This window comes from Mesocricetus auratus, unplaced genomic scaffold, assembly GCF_017639785.1.
Source record: "Mesocricetus auratus isolate SY011 unplaced genomic scaffold, BCM_Maur_2.0 Super-Scaffold_100025, whole genome shotgun sequence".
Lineage (NCBI taxonomy): Eukaryota > Metazoa > Chordata > Mammalia > Rodentia > Cricetidae > Mesocricetus > Mesocricetus auratus.
Genome location: NW_024429206.1, coordinates 5,373,990 through 5,394,406, shown reverse-complemented (window position 1 = coordinate 5,394,406; position 20,417 = coordinate 5,373,990). Strand labels below are relative to the sequence as shown.

Sequence of the window (20,417 nt, the reverse complement as noted above, 5' to 3'; positions counted from 1 at the left end):
CTAAAAAAGCAGTCATTGGGCCAAAGAGTTTGTACATGTGGAATATGATCTACCTGCCCTCCAGGAGGGCTCTGGGTATTTACAAATGTAAAGGGGTATTCACCTCAGAATCCAGCTGTACTTGTCCCACTGGACAGTTAGAGCTCCTTAAATTTTATACCACCTTCATTGGCACCACTCTTGTCCCGGTATCCCTGCACAGTTTCATATGCTGATCGGCCTTTGTATTTAATTCCTCAAATGTGTCTTTACTTTGTACCTCATTTTTATAATGAGGTGTGTCAACTTTTTTTCTTGTTGACTTGAGGGCACTCTTTCTATATTTATAGATGTTACCCCTTGTTGTAAATGTTACTTATCTATCAAAGAATTAAATTCTATTTGATTTAGTTTTGAGACAAAGTATCATTATGCAGCCCAGAGAAGTAGATGAGGCTAGCCTTGCACTCCTGACCTTCCTACCTCAGCCTTGAAGTGCTAGGATTACAGGTATTGCCATCTCCACAGCTAGATCTATATGTTTTTACTTAAGTCTATTTTTAGGTGGCATGGTGGCTTATACTTATAATATAGTACTTGGAAGGCTAAGGCAAAAAGACTGTACATTTGAGGCTATCCTGGTCTCCATAGCTAGTTGCGCATTTAGGGCTATCCTGGTCTCCATAGCGAGATCCACTCTCAAAATCATTTTCTGTTTTTTTTTCTTTGTAATATCTACTGAAAATCCATATGTAGGAATTTCCCCTGCAGTGTCCTCCCACATGCTATGTTATAGATTAATTATATAGATTTTCTTAAAACTTACAATTATTACTTTTTTTTTTGTCTTTTTGAGACAGGGTTTCTCTGTATTGTTTTGGAGGCTGTCCTGGAACTCGCTCTGTAGGCCAGGCTGGCCTCGAACTCACAGAGATCTGCCTGCCTCTGTCTCCAGAGTGAGGATTAAAGGCGTGTGCCACTAGCACAATTATTACTGTTTTACTAGACAGGTTTCCGACACAGGGACTCTGCATGGCTAGGCAATGCATCCCTCAGATGACATGGGTTATTATATAAAAATCTCAGTTCAAGATGTGGGATACCTCCTTATGAGTTACTGGTCATGGAGGTGACAGAGGCTTTCAGAACTACACAGGTTACTGTTGTTCTTGGCTACCCACCAGAACTAGATGGTAAGACCAATTGCTAAGATACAACACACTTGGTTGCAGGACACAGAGCAATCAGGTGGAAATTTACCTGAAAACTCCCTCCCTGGTGGTGCTGTGCCCAGATTCTGAACCCCAGAATCACCAAGAGACCTGTTCCGATGCAAAAGCAAACAGTCTTTTGTTGTTGTTTAACGAGGTAACTGCATTAACTTGGGCCCTTCATCTGTCCAACATGGCAGATAGAGTGAGAAGGACTCCAAGAAATAGGGTGTGTGGGGGGGACTTATTGAGCAGCATAAGGGGAGTGTCTAGGAGCATGCAACAGTGTCAGGATTGGTGCGCTCCCAGGCTTGGATGACGTCTCCTGTGTTGATTGATCAATTGGTTGTTATGGCCTGTAGGCCCTCCCAGGGCGGTTGCTATGATCTGCAAGTCACTGTTGTGCCATTTTCACCGTAAAGCACTCCCAGAGCCATAAAGCGCATCCAGAGTCCCACCAGCAAGGTCAGACATGTGCTGAGTCAGAGGCCTACATGTCCTTTCTGCAGCCTGTCATGCCTGCTAGAGCCGGGGGCTGGTCCCTTCAGTGGCTAGTGCTGGAAGATGCTTTGCAGGCCAGGGGGCGGAGAAGAAGACAGGTGTGGTCTTTTGTCCTACAATACTGATCTGCCAGCCAGATGAGGCACGTTTACGGGTGCGACAGTGGTACAAGGGCTGTGGAGGTAGCCAACTGCTTTTGCGTTGGATCTGAGCCTGTCACAGGGAAGATTGCAGGCTTTGTGATGTAAACTTGGCCCATGGCTCAGGAGGTCACAGGTCATAGGGAGGAACCTACTACTGACAACCTACCTTTCACAGATATTTATGCTTATATCCATAGATTAGTGGTTTCTTCATCCTTGGCCAGAGATGCTTCTTCGTGTGATAGCCAACATTGAATGCAGAGACTCCTAACTGGTCGAAGTGCCGAGAATAATAGATTATTAGCAAGAGACTACTGAGTGCTCGCTCAGCCCCAAAGGGGACGTCTCCATAAACTTCCCGCCCCATCCCTACCCTCACAGGCTGAGGGGACATCACAGAATGATCTGCTGGGCCGCCTACTCAAACCCTATCCATTGCCTCGGCAGCTTCCCGTTTTCTCTGTGAGGTGGTGTGCCTACACTCATTCAACAATGAACACACTGTGTGCTAACTCCAAAAGGTGATGTGTTCTGGGGAATGAGATGTGGACTTTTTTTTTTTTTAACTGAGACAGGCTTCTCTGTGTAGCTTTGTAGCTGTCCTGGAACTCAATCTGTAGACCAGGCTGACCTCGAACTCACAGAGATTCACCTGCTTCTGCCTCCTGAGTGCTGGGATTAAAGATGTGTACTACCACTGCCTGAGATATAGATATATTTGTGGGCTGTGATTCAGACTTCTAGGACTGTATTAACTTGGAATTTCATTCCTAAGCAAGTAGTTTAAGGAGAAATTACAAATCATTTGCTCCTAATGTTGTTAAAATGTCTGGGCTGGGGCCGGGTGTTGGTGGCGCATGCCTTTAATCCCAGCACTCGGGAGGCAGAGGCAGGCGGATCTCTGTGAGTTCGAGGCCAGCCTGGTCTACAAGAGCTAGTTCCAGGACAGCCTCAAAAGCCTCAGAGAAACCCTGCCTCAAAAATCAAAAAAAAAAAAATGTCTGGGCTGGCCAGAGTGCTGCGTGAGTGCATCCTGCCAGGTAACAGGGCAGGCCAGCATAATGCCTTCCCTCATCTTGAGACCCCTGGGGAACCCCTCCCTCATCTTACAATCTTCCCCTCAAATACCAGGACCCAAGAAGAAAACTTTAAACCTAACTTTGTCCTCTACTCTGCTAACATCTTGCCAGATCTACAGAGATGCCAGAGTACCAGACAGCCAGGACTCCAATGGAACAACCAGCTACCCCAGGTTGTGGCAACACCCCAGCTTTCTCAGGTTCCCCAAAGATGGTCGACACCCCCAGGTCAGCAGGAAGTAGTCTTAAGAACTCAACGTCCTTATTCCCTAACCTGCCACGTCTAACACCCCCATCTCTTTTTAATCATAAATAAAGGTGGGAATGAAAGGTTCAGGCATTACACTGGCTGCCCTGTTACCTGGCAGGATGCACTTAGGCAGCACTCTGGCCAGCCCAGAGTTCTGTGAGAACCACGCAGGTGCAAAGGACCCTGTTAAAGGACTGACCCTGGCCCACTTACGCTCTCTTTTACTCTCATCTTCTGCTCCATCTCATCATCATCATCATCATCATCATCATCATCATCATCATCATCATCTCTCTCTCTCTCCCTCTCTCTCTCATCTCTGCACAAGTTGGTTACCTCTCACCTCCCTTTCCCTCCCTGTCCACCAATAAAACTCCACGTGGGATCGTTGAGTCATGGTTTGTGTCTCGTTACTGGGTAAACCTAGACATTTTAACAACCCCTAAAATGTCAAACTATCAGCAGAGATCTCATACCTTCCCCTTCCTAAACTTTCCTGAGGGAATGGCCATTGTTTGAATTCTGAGGCAGAGCCACAGAGCTTCACCCTTCCTGGTTCTGTGACCTTTACTGAGAAGCTTAACCCTCTGAGTAGCTACTTCCTCATTCGTGAAATGAGATTCATAGCAGTATGACAAGAACCAATGGTTTAGGACTTCAGTCCCAATGCTTGGGAGGCAGGCAGATATCTGTGAGTTTGAGGCCAGCCTGGTCTACAAAGTGACTTCTAGGACAGCCAGGGTGCACAGTGAGACCCTGTCTCAAAAATACAGAACAAAACAAAAAACCAGAACACACACAGGGCAGGCCCCAAACACTACTGCTCCTAGAACCAGCCAAGGGCCAGGAAAGGCTTCCTGGAGGAAGTGATGGGTAGGGGGAGTTGGGTTTTGTGGTGATGGTGAAATTACCTGCTGCCAAACTGCATCTCCAACACATGTACCAAGCAGTGCTTCATATTAACACCTAGGTGAGTGTGGGGGTGCATGTATATGTAGATATGTTTACACATATGTGGAGACCAGAAGTCGTAAGATCTTCCTCCATCACTTGTCACCTTGTTTTCAGAGAAAGGGTCTGTCACAAAATTCTGCTAGGCTAATGAACTCCATGGATTTTCTTGTCTATTCCCTCAACCCTGAGTCTGGGGTTACAGATGCATGTTCCTACACCCAGTTTTTATGTGGGTGCTGGAATCCCAACCCAGGTCCTCAGGCTTGCATGGTAGGCACAGTACAGACCCCAGGCCCTCAGGCTTGCATAGTAGGCACAGTAAACTACAGGTCCTCAGGCTTGCACGGTAGGTACAGTACAGACTCCAGGCCCTCAGGTAGGCACGGTACAAACTGACCTATCTCCCTAGCCCCCAGCACTGCTTTTAGTAGTTATGAAACTTGCTAGGCATGGTGGCTCATGCCTGTAATCCCGGCATTTAGGTAGAAGAGGCAGAAAGATCATGATTTCAAGGCTAGGCTGGGTCATTTAGTGAAACTTTGTTGAGGTCAAACATGATTAAACAAGTTCTAACTGGAAAAAAAAAGGAAATTTGCAGGATGCAAGGAGCCTCTGGAGTTACTACTCCAGCCGACTGGTGCCCTCCGGGTTTCTTGGAAGCTGCATGGCAGGAGTCATGGACCACGAGTGCTGGGGAAAAGCTGTTCTTTCGTCTCCTCCCACATGCTGTGCCACGGAAGAGTTTAGGAGAATCAGACAGTAGAGTTCTTCTCCCTGAAGCCTCTCCCACTCCTGGGGCTTCTTTCCCTCTTTTCCTTAATAAATCTATGTCCATTAAAAAATCAATCTTTTTAAAAAATTTGACTTCACTTTACTTTATGTGTTTTGTTTGCATGCACATGTGCATACCACATGAATCTCCAGTGTCTGAGGAGGCCAGAAGAGGGCATCATATCCTTGGAACTGGAGTTACAGCTGGTTAGGAGCTGCCATGTGGGGGAGCTTGGAATCGAACCCAGGTCCTCTTCAAGAGAAGTTAGTGCTCTTAAGCACCGAGTCTCTTCTTCAGCCCCAAGACTAAAACTTTTAACTCAAGACAGAATCAAATCAATAATGAGCCATGCTGAGCATACAGGAGTCTGGGGTGGAAGAAAAAAAATATAATCACAAACTTGGTGTTGATCCTGTCTTTTTATAAGTTTTGGTGTTTTGTTCCTTGCAGATTTTTATATACCAATACTGCTATCCTAGAAAGCCATCTCAGGGCTGGAGAGATGGCTCAGCTGTTAAGAGTACTTGCTGCTCTTGCCAAGGACAAGAGCTGGGCAGCTGGCAACTGCTTGTAACTCCAACTCCAGAGGATGTGTTGCCCTCTTCTGGGCACCTACATGCACATCCACATACCCTCACATAGACGCATACATACACACAAATAAAAAAAAAACAAATCACAATAGTAATTGTCCATGAATTTGTGAGTATATTCCCTAAGTATTTGGTGCCCCCCCAATTCCTGCCTCCTCCCTGAGACCTTTCTTAGGGACATTTCAGGCTGAATGCCTGAGGTACAGGATGAATATAGATGTAATGGCAGCTGGGGGGCTGGGACAGGGCTGTATTATTGTGGAAAGGACACTGTCTGGGGGCAGGGAAGGCTCTGTGGCGGTGATGTCTAACTGTGGGACAGGAACCTTTCAGCCGAAGGAGGAAGTGAGAAGGGGTGGGATGGACTTGAGAGGGGTTCTGTGGTAGGATGGAGTAGCAAGAGCAGGGCAACAGGAAGAAGATTTTAGTCCCACAGACAGGAAGGGTGTAGGGACCAGTGGCAATGTGTAGCCAGAGGTAAAACCAAGAGCATTAGAACTGACTCTGGTTAAGGACTGGGGAGACAGGAGAAAATCCTAGATTTACCTTTTTGTTAGGGTTTCTGTTGCTGTGGTGAAAAACCATGACCATGAGCAACTCATGTATTTGGCTTACACCTTCATATCATAATCCACCACTTAAAAAGTCAGGACAGGAACTCAAACAGGACAGGAACCTGGAGGCAGGAGTTGATGCAGAGGCCATGGGGGGGGTGCTGTTTACAGGCTTGCTCCCCATGGCTTGCTCAGCCTGTTTTGTGTTTTTTTGTTTTTGTTTTTCGAGACAGGGTTTCTCTGTGACTTTGGAGCCTGTCCTGGAACTAGCTCTTGTACACCAGGCTGGTCTCGAACTCACAGAGATCCACCTGCCTCTGCCTCCCGAGTGCTGGGATTAAAGGCTTGCACCACCACTGCACAGCAATAAATAAAATTTTCAGAAGAAAGACAATCCTTTTTAAAGTCCAGGACCTGGAAGAGGCAGAGAGGAGCCAGATGGCTTTCTGGGTTTCCACTTGGGCATTGAGGAGGAAGGTTGACCCGTCTATTAAACCCCAGGTGGAGGAGTGGGATTGGAGATTTATGATCAGCAAGGCCTGGGCACCACACAGAAGTCCAGGGTAGAGGTGGGGGCTGTATGAAAGAGAAGTTATTACCAAGACGTCCAGTACCACCTTGCTGTAGCCCTTCCACCTCACGGTTCGGCAGGACCACTGGCGACTTTTGCTAAGTCAATGCAACGTGCCCACTGCTCCCTCTTGCCCTCCCTGCATAGGCCTCGGGTCGGACCAGTTTCCTGCCGGATGGCTTCTTTCCCTCAGTTAATCCCGCTCACTGATCCTGCGTTCCAGCAAGCACTACTCCATAGGGACGCCTTTCCTCACCCCACCCGGCTCGCTGGGTTCCTAGACATCAGAAGGAATTCATAGATTAAATCAGCCCCTGGTGGTGCTGGGGATGGAATCTAGTATCTTAAGCAGTCTGGGCACCCTGCTACTGGACTGGACCCCAACCCCAAGCAAAATAACTCTGCAAGCGGATTTCACAGTCCCGGAGGGCACGCCTACTTGGCTTAATGGGAGTGGAATAACTTTCCTGAAAGAACAAACGAGTGCGTTTTTACAAAGCCTTGGCTCCGCAGGCCTCCCGGGCCTCAGTTCCCCCACGCTGTGGGCTAGCCGGGCTTCGAAGACTGGACCCAAGCTGGACTGCTGCCACCACCGCGGGGGCGCGCACGAGTGGACGTGACCGTGCCCCAGGGCCCGCCCCAGGCCGGCCACCGGCGCATGCGCTTCACTGCCTGCGTGCTGCGGACCGGGAGGACGCGGGGGTGGGGGCGGACGCGGGAGGGAGGGGGAGGGAGGTAGGGAGGAGGGGCGGGCCCGGCGCGGCTGCCGGGCCGGCTGCTGGAGGCCCCGGGCCCGGCCCGCGCCGCAATGGCCTTGGTGACCCTGCAGCGCTCTCCCACGCCCAGTGCCGCATCGTCCTCCGCCAGCAACAGCGAGGTGAGCCCGGCCGCGCCCTCCCGCAAGGTGTGAAGCGGAGGCGCGTCCGCCCTTGGGGTGCGGGCATCCCCGCGTCCCGGTGACTGAGCATGCGCGGGGTCGGGGTCGCGGGGGATGCTGCCAGCGCGCCAGGCACCGGGAAAGCCTCTGGCCGGCTCTGGGTTCGCGGTCCCAGGGTGCATTCGGGGCCTGGGCTCCATGCTGTTGAGAGCCGGGGTAGATGGGGGACCGGCGCGCCCCGATCCCCAGGACGGCCTGCTCTAGGCTGCGCTGCCCCAGCCCGCCTCACCCCCCACCCCACCCATGATAAACCTAAGGCCTCGGAGTAAACTCCCGAAGACCCAGCCTGCTGCAGGGGACGCCCCGCTGTGCTTGGACCAGCCCTGCAGGCCCAGGAAGTTGCCAGCTGGATTCTGGGCCCTGTTCCCCGGGTTGTGTGTGCCTGCATGAGACACTAGCTCAACAACCTTGTATCCCCGTAGTGTTGCGTTTTGGTTTCGTCTTGCCGCGACTGGCAGGCACATTTGCTGAGTGGCAGTGAGGTTAAGCCTCCAGGGTCTCTTCTGTCTGAGGCTCTTTCATGAGTTTTATCTCCAGGCAGACGGTTTTGGTTGCCTCTTTTTTTTTTTTTTTTGCACGCACACAATTAGGCAGGGCAACTGAGAAGTTGGATTGTAGTAGAAACTCTTCCCACACAGCTCGGTTCACCCACGTCAGTTTACAAAGTACTTTTTATCCCCTTAATCTCACGCTCTTCCTACAAAACTACAGGCTCTTAGGGAAGAGTGTGGCTTCAGGGAGGGACTAGATTTCTCTTCCTTCCTCTCACTATGTAGTTCTGGTTGGCCTGGGACTATCTAGACAAAGCTGGACTCTCAGATTTGGGATTGGCCGCCTGCCTCTGCAGCCCAGGTACTGGCATTTTGGAAGTGCATGCTAAGTGTTGAGCCAGGACCCTATGTGTTCCAGCTACTTTACTACATCCCCAGACATTTCCCCCCAAAATAGTTTTATTTTAAATTGTGTGTGTGTGTCTATCTTTATGGATATGTGCAGGAGACCAGAAGAGGGCATTAGATTCTGCGGAGCTAGGCGTACAGGGATTTGTAAGCTGTAGGATGTGGGTGCTGCTGGCATCTGATTTCAAATCCTCTAGAAGAACAGCAACAAGTGCTTTTAACTGCTGAGCTGTTTGCAGCCCTGTCCTAGTCAACATATTAAATTATTATATAAGATTTTCTTGTTTTGTTTTGTTTTTGAGACAAAGTTTCTCTGTGTGTCCCTGGCTGGCCTAGAACTTGCTCTGTAGACCAGTCTGGCATCTAACTCACAGAGATCCACCTGTCTCTGCCTCCCAAGTGCTGGGATTAAAGGCGTGCGCCACCAACACCCCAGACTAGTGAAATTAAGAATGGATTTATTGAGAAGACCCTGACTCACTATAGAAGACACCATCATAGTCTCTAGCATCCACACACAATACTCATACATGTACATGCACATACATTTGCACACATACCACTCACATACACACAAGTACACACACACACACACACACACACACACAAAACAAAAAAACCTCACAAACTAAAACAAACTCTAAAATCCCAGACAGCACACCTTTGGTATATTGACAACATTTGTCTCCAGTGATAGAACAGGCTGGGATGTCCCTAGGATGGTAAGGTTGCCTTCCAGATGTCCTGAGGCCAGAAGCAAGGCAGAGAGGAGGTAGCAGTTGTACCTTGGGCTGGGAGACCTGGGTCCAGATTGGCGGTGCCTCTTGCCTGCCCTTCCTCCACTTGGCATCCTCTCTCATTCTGCTCATCTGAGAGGCCTGGATTACTTAAGCATGATGGTCTTCACTGTCTCTCCTCTGGCATTCCTGACCTTATGTCACCTTTCAGTGAAAAACCTCAGAGGGTGACCGAGAAATAAATGACTGTGAAGCCCATCACCCCCCCCCCCATCGCCACCACTTACCAAAATGCCACTTCTTTTATGAGTCAGGGACAAGGTAGTTTCCTGACACAGCAAGGCTAACCGCCAAGCCTGGGAAACCAAGAGAAATCACAGCCCTTGGCCCTACAGCAATCCTGTACTCTAATTTTGTCCTTCCCCCACTTTTCTTTCCTTCTGGATCTTTAATTATCACATACTTGTCGTTTTCCTGTTAACCTTCTGTGAGCTCCTTTGTGAGAACCAGGGGAGCAGAGAAATAGATACACCAGCCTTCCTGGAGTGTTAGTAACATTGTTTCTGACAAATGTGCAAGGTTCCCCCCTGCCCCCAAGGCATAGGCAAGTCTCCAGACACTGGGCTGGGCCAAGGTTTCTAAGCCTCGATGATACTCAGGGTCAGAGCCTTCTCATTTAGCAGCATCCCATGTTCCACCCATTGGATGCCAGTAGCACTGTCCAAAAATGGCCTGGGGGCCCTTGGTGACCATATGCTCATATGTGTTGATTGCTACTACTTTGCTTCCCTCTGACCCTGTGGTGTAGAGCCTTCCCTACTTTCTTCTTTCTCAGAGCCCAGGAGCAAATGTGGTCCATTTCTAGTGTGTGTTATCTGTGAAAGTGTGCACAGAATCTTTTATCTAAGGCAAATGCTGGGGCCTTACGGTATGCCCATTCTTGGTTGAAGTTGCTACCTCTTGCTGTATATCTCTTGCTGCCCAGTTTCCTCCCAGCTTTTGCTCTGGACCCGTTCCCTGGTGTCCTTGACCTCTGGCTGTATCATCCCCAGTCAGCCTTGTGTCAGTCCTGGCCATCTCATAGCTTCCGGGTTCTCTCCCATTCCATGGGTGCTTTTAGAACACAAGCTCCCATGGTGCAGCCTTGTGTTTTCTTATCATGTTATGTGTTTCTCCTGAAAAGAAAAGGAAAAAAAAATAGTGATGGGGTTAAAACGTACACCTTTAGAATTCAGTGCTAGGCTACCTTGTATGGAATGGCTTTTTTCTTGGACAGGCCTGCTTCCTAGGTTGCCTGAGCTGCTGTCAAGTTCCCAGCTCAAGCAGTTTTCCCTGCCTCAGCCTGTTGACTAGTTAGGATGACAGGTGTGTGGTCCTGCTTTGGAATGGATTTTTAAGGTGGACTTACTAGTAGTGCCTGGCTGGACAGAGAAATAGATCTCCTTAAAACATTGCCCTGTTTCCCTTAAAAGCAAAACCAAAATAAGGCTTAGAGCCAATGTGTGGAGTCAAGAGTTGAGGGCTGAAAGAATGTGTTGGGCAACACTGTCTCATAGGGGTTCAGCTGGCAGGCAGCTGCTAGACTGTAGCAAGCATGGGGTAAACATTCGGAAACCTGAAAACGTGGTGGGGATGACTCAGAGGAACAACACATCAGGTTGGCAAGGAGAGGGCCTGGGTGAGTCTAACGCGCCAGCCTCCTTCCTGGATGTCTTTATCTTTTCCCGGCACCCGGGGGAGCCTGCTGTCAGGACCGATAGCTAGCTGGGGCTGTGGAGTTACATTCTCTTTCTCTCTCTGCAGTTGGAGGCTGGCAGCGATGAGGAACGGAAGTTGAACCTCAGGTGAGCCCATTTGTGTTCGTTCTTAGGTCTCACAAGCAGGTAAGGGGCAGTGTTAGCTGCTCTTGCAAAATCTGATGTGTTCTCTGTGTGAAAAGTGTCTTAATGGAAGCCAGGAACAGGGCTGTGTGCTTGTAATCTTGACACTTGGGAAGGACACGGATCTCTGAGTTCGAGGCCAGCCAAGGCTACATGTCGAGATAGTATTGTATGAGTTACTGGTTTGTAGTGCACCTGCAATCCAGCAGTTGATAAAGGTAGGAGGTTTGCAGGCCAGCTTGGGCTGTGTAGTGAGAACTTGCCCTCAAAAAAAGAAGAAATATTATATATGTTGAGTTGGATGTGATAGCATACACCTATAATCTGACTGAGACAGGGCTGTGAGTTGGGAACCAGCTTGGACTACATGGTAAGACCCCTCTCTTTAAAAAAATAAAAAGCTGGGGGTGTGGCTCTGTGGCAGAATCTTTGCCTATTGTGCACAAGGCCTTGGGTCCATCCACAGCTCTGCAGTAAATGAAAAAGTTAAGTAAAAGTCATACTTGTTTAGCTACTCACTGCTTTAGGTGGGAGGAAGGGCTAATGGTCAAACATAGGGCCTCAAGCGTGCTCAGCAAATATTCTACCGCTAAACGACACTCCCAGCTCTCTGACTGCTCTAACATATCATTTGGAAAAGGAGGCAAAGAACTCTTTCTGTGCCCTACTTCATTTACTCTTTGTTGTTGTTACGTGTGTGTGTGTGTGTGTGTGTGTGTGTGTGTGTGTGTGTGTGAGAGAGAGAGAGAGAGAGAGAGAGAGAGAGAGAGAGAGAGAGAAAGAAAGACAGACAGACAGACAGAGGCAGGCAGACAGAGAGAGTTGTTACGTGTGTGTGTGTGTGTGTGTGTGTGTGAGAGAGAGAGAGAGAGAGAGAGAGAGAGAGAGAGAGACAGACAGACAGACAGACAGACAGAGGCAGGCAGACAGAGAGAAAGAGAGACAGAAGCAGGCAGAGAGACAGAAAGACAGACAGACAGACAGAGAGAGAGAGAGAGAGAGAGAGAGAGAGAGAGAGAGAGAGAGAGAGAACAACTTGGAGCAATCAATTTTCTCTTCCCATGTGGGACCCAAGGCTTGGCAGCAAGCACCATTGCTCTGCCCTGCCCTCTCTTCAGCCCCTGATACATTTTCTTCCAGAAGTTCCTGTTTGTGTTTAATAATCACTGCACAGCGGCCTCTGTTTTGCATCCTGCTTTTGACAGCCTGCTACTTTTGAAGTCAAAGCATCTTTTCTTGGAAATGGATACTTAGCTTGCTCTGCCAGTCCAGTCGGTTCATGTGAGGTGGGCTTGCTGTGTGAGACTGTGACCGGCCTATAACTGTGCTCACTTAAAGTGTTCTTAAGGTTGGAGATGCTCAGTGGTTAAGAGCACTGGCTGCTCTTGCAGAGGACCTGAGTTTGGTTCCCAGGACTAACAGGGAGACTCACAACTACTTGTAACTCCAGTTCCGGGGATCTGACTCCCTCTCTTAACTCAGGCACCAGGCAGGATGGGTGCTTAGGGTTATATGCAGGCAAAATTCCCAGATGTGTGAAATAATAATGTGTTTTTTAAAAATTTCCTTAAGATGTAGTCATCAGTTACTGTATTCACTCAGGGACATCAAAGTCATCTTGGCTCCTCTTTGCCAAAAGTGCTGGTTGCCTTCTCTTTGCCCATCTGAACCAATGGCTGAATATAAATACATAGATGGAGCAAACAAACTTTCAGGTATTTTTTCACAAACTTTTATTAATTTAAAGATTAGTTTATGGGTATGAGTGTTTTGTCTGCATGCATATACACCACATTCATGCCTATGGATGGTTGCAAGCCATCATGTGGGTGCTGGAACCTGAATCTGGGGTCATCTGCAGGGGCAACAAATGCTCTTAATCACTGAGCCAGCCCCTCAGGGATAGACTTTACAAGGAAAAATAGTTTTCTTCTGAGAGGATCAAGACCAGTACTTGCTGGGCAGTGGTGGCACACACCTCTAATCCCAGCACTCGGGAGGTAGAGGCAGGCGGATCTCTGTGAGTTCCAGACCAGCCTGATCTACAAGAGCTAGTTCCAGGACAGCCTCCAAAGCCACAGAGAAACCCTGTCTCGAAAAACCAAAAAAAAAAAAAAAAAAAAAAAAGACCAGTACTTGTAAAGGAAGGAAGGGTCTGAAACAGGTCAGGTTTTCAGTGCTGTGCTCGGTTCTGTTCAGTACTGTTCTCTGGTGGTCTTCTGCACCTTGCACAGGTGCTAGAAATATGTCCAGTCTCTCTTTGGACTTAATGCGTTTGAGTGAAGGGAAGGAAGTCTTCCACTTCGATCAGCGCTATTTTATTTGTGAAGATGACTTGGGTGGGGAAGCCCTGTTCTGCAGACATCAAAGTGGCTATAGCAGTTGCCAGATCACTGTGCTCATGTGTAGGACAGATTAGTTCTTTCATTCTTTGTTTTAGGTAGTTTACAGCCCAGATGAAGGTTCCAAGGCTGCAGACTCTTGACTCCTGGGGGCAGCAATGGGCTGCCTTTTGCTACATAGTGTCTGTGTGGAGGAGGGCCTGTGGAATCTGGATGTTGGGTGCAGGCCCGGAACTGGGAGGAGAGCTTCGTGAGGATGGTGGGGCCCCCAGAGCCTCTGCAGCTTCCTGTGCCTTCCTCCTGCAACCCTTCCCTTGGGTCAGAATTCCTTCTACCCTCCACCCAGCCCTTCCTTTCTGGGCATTGAGCCAGAGAGAGCATTGAGCTAGCTTTGTCTTTAATTGCCCTTAATTAGCAGAATGCATAGTGCTTGAAGATGTTTGTAGCCAAGAACTTAGAAAGAGCCTTGATAAGAAACTGTGTCCATGTCCTTTCTTACTAATAAAAGGGAAAGCTGTCTGGTTTGGAGCTTTAGGGGACCTGACATATGATGGATGGGAGTTGGTGTCTTAGTACCCTGACATCTCTGTATTCCAGGTGACAAATATGAAGCTCAAGTTTTTGTACTTGAAATACTCTGCAAAGTAAAGTGTCTGTGGCGTGGCTATGCAAGCCTGTCACCCCAGTTATCTAGAGGCTGAGGCAAGAGGATCTCTGGGGCCCACAGAGTTCAAGGGCAGCCAGAGTTACATCACAAGACCCTGCTTAAAAACAAAGACACACATGCATGCACGCACATACGCAGGCACTCGAGGCCTGTGCCTCTAGGCTGATAGCCCAGGGGCCCTCTGACTGTCCAGATGAGTCAGTTCTTTTGGACCCACAGGTGAGGGAACTGACTGAAGGACTTAAGGCAGTTCTAGAACCAGAACCCAGAACTCCCCTTGACTTCAAGGCCAATAGTTCCTGGGATGTCAAATCCAGGCAGAGCTGGGCCTTATTCACAATAGGATCCCAAAGGCATCGTGGCCATAGGGAGAGCCCCAACTGGAGTGGGGTCCTGGATTCTCATAGGGGAGGGGTTGCTGGCTGGCTTGTTTGTCCTCAGCCTTCCTTTTAGTCTTCCTGACTCACCTTAATGGTTCACTCCCCCTTCTCAGGCAAAGGACACCGTCCTGCTTTCTAACCAGGAAGCTCTGTGTTCAGGTTTGACCTTTGACAGCTGTTCTTTCACTGACACTGCTCATTTGCATTTCAGATCTCCTCTCTCTAGTCTCCTAGAAAAACAAACGTGGAATGGTGGACCTGCCAGGTGGTTTTGTTAGAGGCAGAAAGTGAGAGAGAGTTCTCTTTGCTCTGGATTGGCCCAGACTGGCGAACAGTCATTGCTCAGTTTCTAAGGTAGAAGGAAAGACCAGGAAGCCTGCTGGGTGGGGGTAGGAGTGCTCACTCCCTACACTCTTCTCTGTCTTTGATTACAAGTTGGACCTCTGTAGCCTTGGGTTCTGCATACTGGTATCAACAGCTGTGGATTGAAGGTTTCGATGTTACATTGTTGCTGGCATGTACTTAGGTCTAAGGTCTTGCCAGGGTGCATAGTTTTGTTTTGTTTTTTTAAAACTGTCATCCATTCACTAGGCAATACAATGTATCATATCTTCTCCCATATTTACATTGTAGTACAGATTACCACAAAGTGTGCACACCTGCAATTTTTTTTTTGTGGGAGGGATCCCTCACATATCCCTATAGATACCAAGGGACAGCTGTGATGGTGTGCTCTTCAGGGTCGTGTGACAGAGATTAGATTGGCTCATCTATTTGCAGCCCACTGCTGAATCCCATTCAGTCTTCTGGGTTTCTCTAGTAGGGTGGTGTGACAGAGATTAGATTGGCTCATCTGTTTGCAGCCCACTGCTGAATCCCATTCAGTCTTCTGGGTTTCTCTAGTTCCTCCTTCCCATGGCTCTTCCCAGGGCCATCTGTCAATACACCCCTGTGTATCACCCCCACGGTCCTTCCTGCTTCTCTCTCAGTCCCCACATCACTGAGATCTGCCTTTCCTTGCCTCCTACTGCCCACTTTTTTGGATCCTACAGGACAGCTCCTGCTCCCTGACCTGGTCCCCTAAGCCATGTCATTCTCAGTAGGCTACATCCCTCACTGCCTGCTGAAAAGTGTTCTCCTCTCACATGTGATTCCTCTGATAGCAGAGAGAGCAGGTAGCCTTCCCTCCTCCTGTCTCTCTCTGGTGGAGGCTGTGTGATTTTTGTCACATCTCTTGCTGCCAGTGCACTTACTGCTGATATGACCGAGTTCTCTTCCCACACTTGGTGTTTACATAGTTGACGGGGATGAAGATTGGACTTTGTAGTTGAGTATAAACATGAGAGGTAGCTGGCTGTGGGTGATGAGCATATGGGGCCCTGAGTCAGGTAAGTCTGAGTGTGGATCCTGGCCCTGCTACTGTACCAAGGTCTTTACTCTGAGAGGTCCTGGCCTTTGCCTCTGTGGAGCTCATCTGTGGATGGGAAAACAGCCCCCTTGTGTGGGATCAGATGTGTGCTTGTTGGTTATGTGTGACCTTCATGGAAGCTCGGGTGTGGCTTCCATGAAGTATTGGCTGCCGGCATAGGAGAATGAGTGGGCCTGTGTGTGTCCCAACCTGAGAAGGTCGACAAATGTTCCCTGGCCAGGAGCAGCCTGCCACCCACACCTGGTTACTCTCCCATGGGATACTGGGACATCAGGGGTCTAACTCTGACAGCCTCTCTGAAGACCTTTGGGAAGTGACCAGGTATCAAGATGAATGAGATGGATGCCCGGTGATGCCCCCCACCCCATAGTGACCCCCTGGCCTTCTGCATATGCACCTGGCTGCTGGCCTCTTTTGGAAGCAGCATGGTTAAGACCATGGGTGTCAGCGAGCATGTGACCCTGCTGGCAGTGTCTTCTGGCTCCCTCGCCATCCTGGGAAGCCCTCAGGCTGGCATAAGGAACAGTGGTTGCATGCCAGGTGGAGGAGGTGACACATCTGTATCATCCCCATAGTGTGGATCAGAAGTGAGCTTTCTTCTTTAGCATTTCTGAGTCAGCGCCATAAGCATGTCCATTTTCTTTTGTTCTTGTCATCTGGATTCTTTTTGGTTTTGGAGGTAAGTCATGAACATCCTTACCCCTCTGTCTGCCTTTGTCCCACATTCCTTCACCTTGTGGTCCTGACTTCGGTCCTCTAGGGTATTCACTCTTTAAACTGCAGAGGGTGTGGCTGTTCTCTGTCCCTGCCCTACAGGGTCAAATTGGATCAGCTACCTTGCTCTATAGACCATTCTGCTGCTTGTCATTTGAAAATACTGCCTGTGACCTGCTCATGCTTGAGTATCCCTCTGCTTTGTTCAAGGTTTATTTCAGAGGAGTTTTGGGCCTTTGTTGACACTGCCAGGTGAAGTCCTCTGAGGTGTGTAACACCCACTGTGTGCCCCATGAGAGAGAGATGACATGGCAGGAGTATCAGTCACTGTTATCAGTCACCTGCTACTGAGTAACAGTTTGCTAGAAACTTAGCAGCTGAAGTCATATGCATTTGTTACTCAGTGGTAGCTGTTTGTGGTTGTGTGAGAAATCAGCCCTGCCCAGCAGGCCAGAGATGCTTGAAGGACTCTTCTGACTGGCTGTAGCCTCAGTGCCGGTGTGCCATGGGTGGCCTGTGGAGTCTTACAGGTCAGACATTCCTGTCTTATGAGCTGTGATCTTGAACTACCCAGGAAACAACAGATTCTTCTGACATTTCCCTCTGCAGTTTGGTGACAGAGACACCTGTTGGCCAGTCTGCACATCTGTGTCACAGTTTCCAATTGTGGGTCCCAGTCTACACCCGTGGCTCAGTTCCTATACACCTGTGTCCCAGTCTGCACCTGTGGCTCAGTCTCTGTACACCTGTGTCCCAGTCTGCACCTGTGGCTCAGTCTCTGTACACCTGTGTTTCAGTCTGCACCTGTGGCTCAGTCTCAGTACATCTGTGTCCCAGTCTCAGTACACCTGTGTTTCAGTCTGCACCTATGGCTCAGTCTCTGTACACCTGTGTCCCAGTCTGCACCTGTGTCCCAGTCTCAGTACACCTGTGTTTCAGTCTGCACCTGTGGCTCAGTCTTTGTACACCTGTATCTCAGTCTGCACCTGTGGCTCAGTTCCTATATACCTGTGTCCCAGTCTGCACCTGTGGCTCAGTCTTTGTACACCTGTGTTTCAGTCTGCACCTGTGGCTCAGTCTCAGTACACCTGCGTTTCAGTCTGCACCTGTGGCTCAGTCTCTGTACACCTGTGTCCCAGTGTGCTTTAGGATCCTCTTGTTAACAGACACCTCCTGAGCACATGCTTTGTGCTGAGCTTTGTTCTGGCAGCTGGGATTATAGTCATGTGCAAGACAGTCCTGCCTTGTGAAGTATTGGGAGACAAGACTAGGAAGAAGATAAACAAGTAATGATGTGTCACACTCGCTAAGGCACAGCAGGATGGGGACGTTAAGACACGCTCCATCCTGCTTCTCCTTTATGTCCAGCGTCTCATTTCATTTATGCACAAGTCTTGTAAGGAGGGCCCCATTCTGAGTTCTACCTAAAGCAAGCATTGTGGGGTAGCCCTCTCTTTATGGGGTAACCAGGGCAAACCATGCAGATATAATAATCCTGTATTTACTGGGAGTCTGTGTGTGGGCAGGGGGCTGAAAGCAGCATTTGTTCTCATTGGGTTGCTCTGATAGCACATGTATGCGTTACTTTCGTACCAATGAGACAAAACACAGTGCGGGAAGGGTTGATTTTGCCTCAGTTTGGAGGCATACGGTCTCACCATGGTGGAGAAGGCGTAGCTGTGTGGCAGTAGGAGCATGGGGCAGCCTGCTCACATTACAGTAGATTAGGAATATTGAACCAGAATTGCCACCTGCCCCAAGGCTCCAGTGGGCCTCTTGTCCAAAAGCCTTCCAAAACAGTGCTGAGACCCAAGTGTCAGACTCATGAGCCTGTAAGGCATCTCACCTCATTCAAACCTCAGTGACACACGCAGGCCGTTTCTTACTGTGGGAAACTGCTTTAGTGAAGCTGTGTGGAGGTCAGAGCCAGGTTCTGAAGGCAACTTCACGGCGGGAGGCCTGCATGGTACCCTCACTGCAGACATGCCAGTTTGTATTCAGCCTGTGTCTTCTGTACTTGGGGAGGTTAGAGGAACACTCTTGGGAGTCTTCTCTGATCCCCGGGGATCTAATTTGGGACATCATGCTTGGCAACAAACACCTTTACCCCCTGAGCTAGCTGTCTTGACAGCCCAGAAGATTTTATTTTAAATTCAGAATTTGTTTTCAATATATATTAAACATTTCCATTTAGAGCACCACCCTATAATGGAGACAAATGAGGATAGAGGTGAGGAGTTAAATTGATTCTGCCACGGCTTAATTAAATTCACTGCTGCAGTTAAAGTGAATTACACTTACATGGGTTTCATTAAACTTTTGGAATACCAATCCTTAGACTTTAAAAAGAATACCAGGGGGCAGTTCTTATTCCCCCTCCACTCCACTCCAGTGGTGCCTGTTCTCACACATGAGCATCTCGGTTGTCCTCCTCCAGCAAGGCTGTGAAGCCAGACAGCAGCATATTGCCTTTGGTCTCAGTGCTTGCGTTGTGGAGGCAGGAGGATCGAGAGCTCCAGGTCAGTTTGAGCTACATAGATGCTGTCTCACAAACTAGAGAAAAGTGGCGAGACAGCTTAAAAGACACTGGGAATTTAATCCTTGGAACCCACATGGTGAATGGAAAGAACCAGCTCCATATTTGTCACAGATTGTGCTCTGAGCTCTGCATGTGTGCTTTGACAGTCATGCACACGTGGATATCTCCACCCATGCAAGCACACACACATGCTCACACACATACACTCATGCATGCGTGCATATGACACACACGCACCTGTGTGCAGTAAATACAATTAAGTACACAGAAAGAGAGTAGTGAGAAAGTACCAAAGGGTGTAGGCTTTTATGAAGGAGATGTCCGCCATGCAGCCTCAGGCCTGTCACTTCACCTATAAGACAGCATTAGGTTCTAGCTCCTAAAGTCACTGGTCACCAGCCTTATTCTGTGAGGTAACCATGGTAACTATTCCATGAGGGAACTGCATGCTAGCCTCTGTGTGTTTGTATTGAGTGTCTAATCATCCCCTGGGTTTGTAACATGTTCTGGAGTTGGATTCCCACTGTGAACGAGGTCAGACATTTTTGGTGTGTAGCTAGTTCAGGATCATGGTCCAATCCAGATGAACCTGGTTTGACCACTGAGTATGCTGGGTTCCCATCAGAAGGTCCTTGGTTGTCCCTCAGCTGGAAGCAGAGCCACTAGCATAACACCAGCGGTTAGGAAGGAATCTTAGAGCTCATCTGTGGTATATGGTCCTGTGAGCAGCCTGGGTGATGACAGGATGATCTGGTCAGTGCCCCAAGCTTGAGAAAGGAAGCAGTCAGGACTAACAAAGTGGTAGGGCACTTGTCTATCATATACAAGGCCTTCAATTCCAAGTACTGGGGTAGAAAAACCTCCCCAAGGAGCCCACTCCCAGGAATGCCTGAAAACCATCCTATATGGAACAGCATCCCACATGGGACATAAAGGAGTGAGGATACCTGGTGATGGGAGTGTGTTTTATTTGGGTATCTGCTTGGTTATCAGTGAGTGTGGGTTTAGTGACAGTCACTGAGTGATGGGGATACCATGCTGAATAAAAATGGTCTCACCACCCCATGAGGCCCATGTCAACCACAGCCCCTTCCAAAGGGGTTTGGAAACAGTGTACCAATCAATTTATAAAGCACGGTAGAGCTCAATATTAGTAGGGGGCCAGCGAGATGGCTCAGTGGGAAAAGATGCTTGCTGTCAAATCTGACATTTAGAGAGAGAGAGAGAGACAGAGAGAGAGTATGAATGAAGTGGAGAGCCTTACAGGAACTCAGGACGCACCAGTA

General features: G+C 48.9%; 1 protein-coding gene across 2 annotated transcripts in view; it reads left to right on the top strand.

Moving 5' to 3' along the window:
- Window positions 1-7,360: 7,360 nt before the first annotated feature.
- The window catches only part of Ssh1 (slingshot protein phosphatase 1), a 54,899-nt gene continuing 41,842 nt past the window's right edge, over window positions 7,361-20,417 (top strand). The window contains exons 1-2 of one of the 2 annotated variants that reach the window (XM_005078930.4): window positions 7,361-7,484; window positions 10,984-11,024. In XM_005078930.4, coding sequence (XP_005078987.1) covers window positions 7,416-7,484; window positions 10,984-11,024 — 110 coding nt within the window. In that variant the 5' untranslated portion in view covers window positions 7,361-7,415. The remainder of the gene's footprint in view (window positions 7,485-10,983; window positions 11,025-20,417) is intronic. The other variant, XM_040731191.1, reaches the window with a different exon arrangement.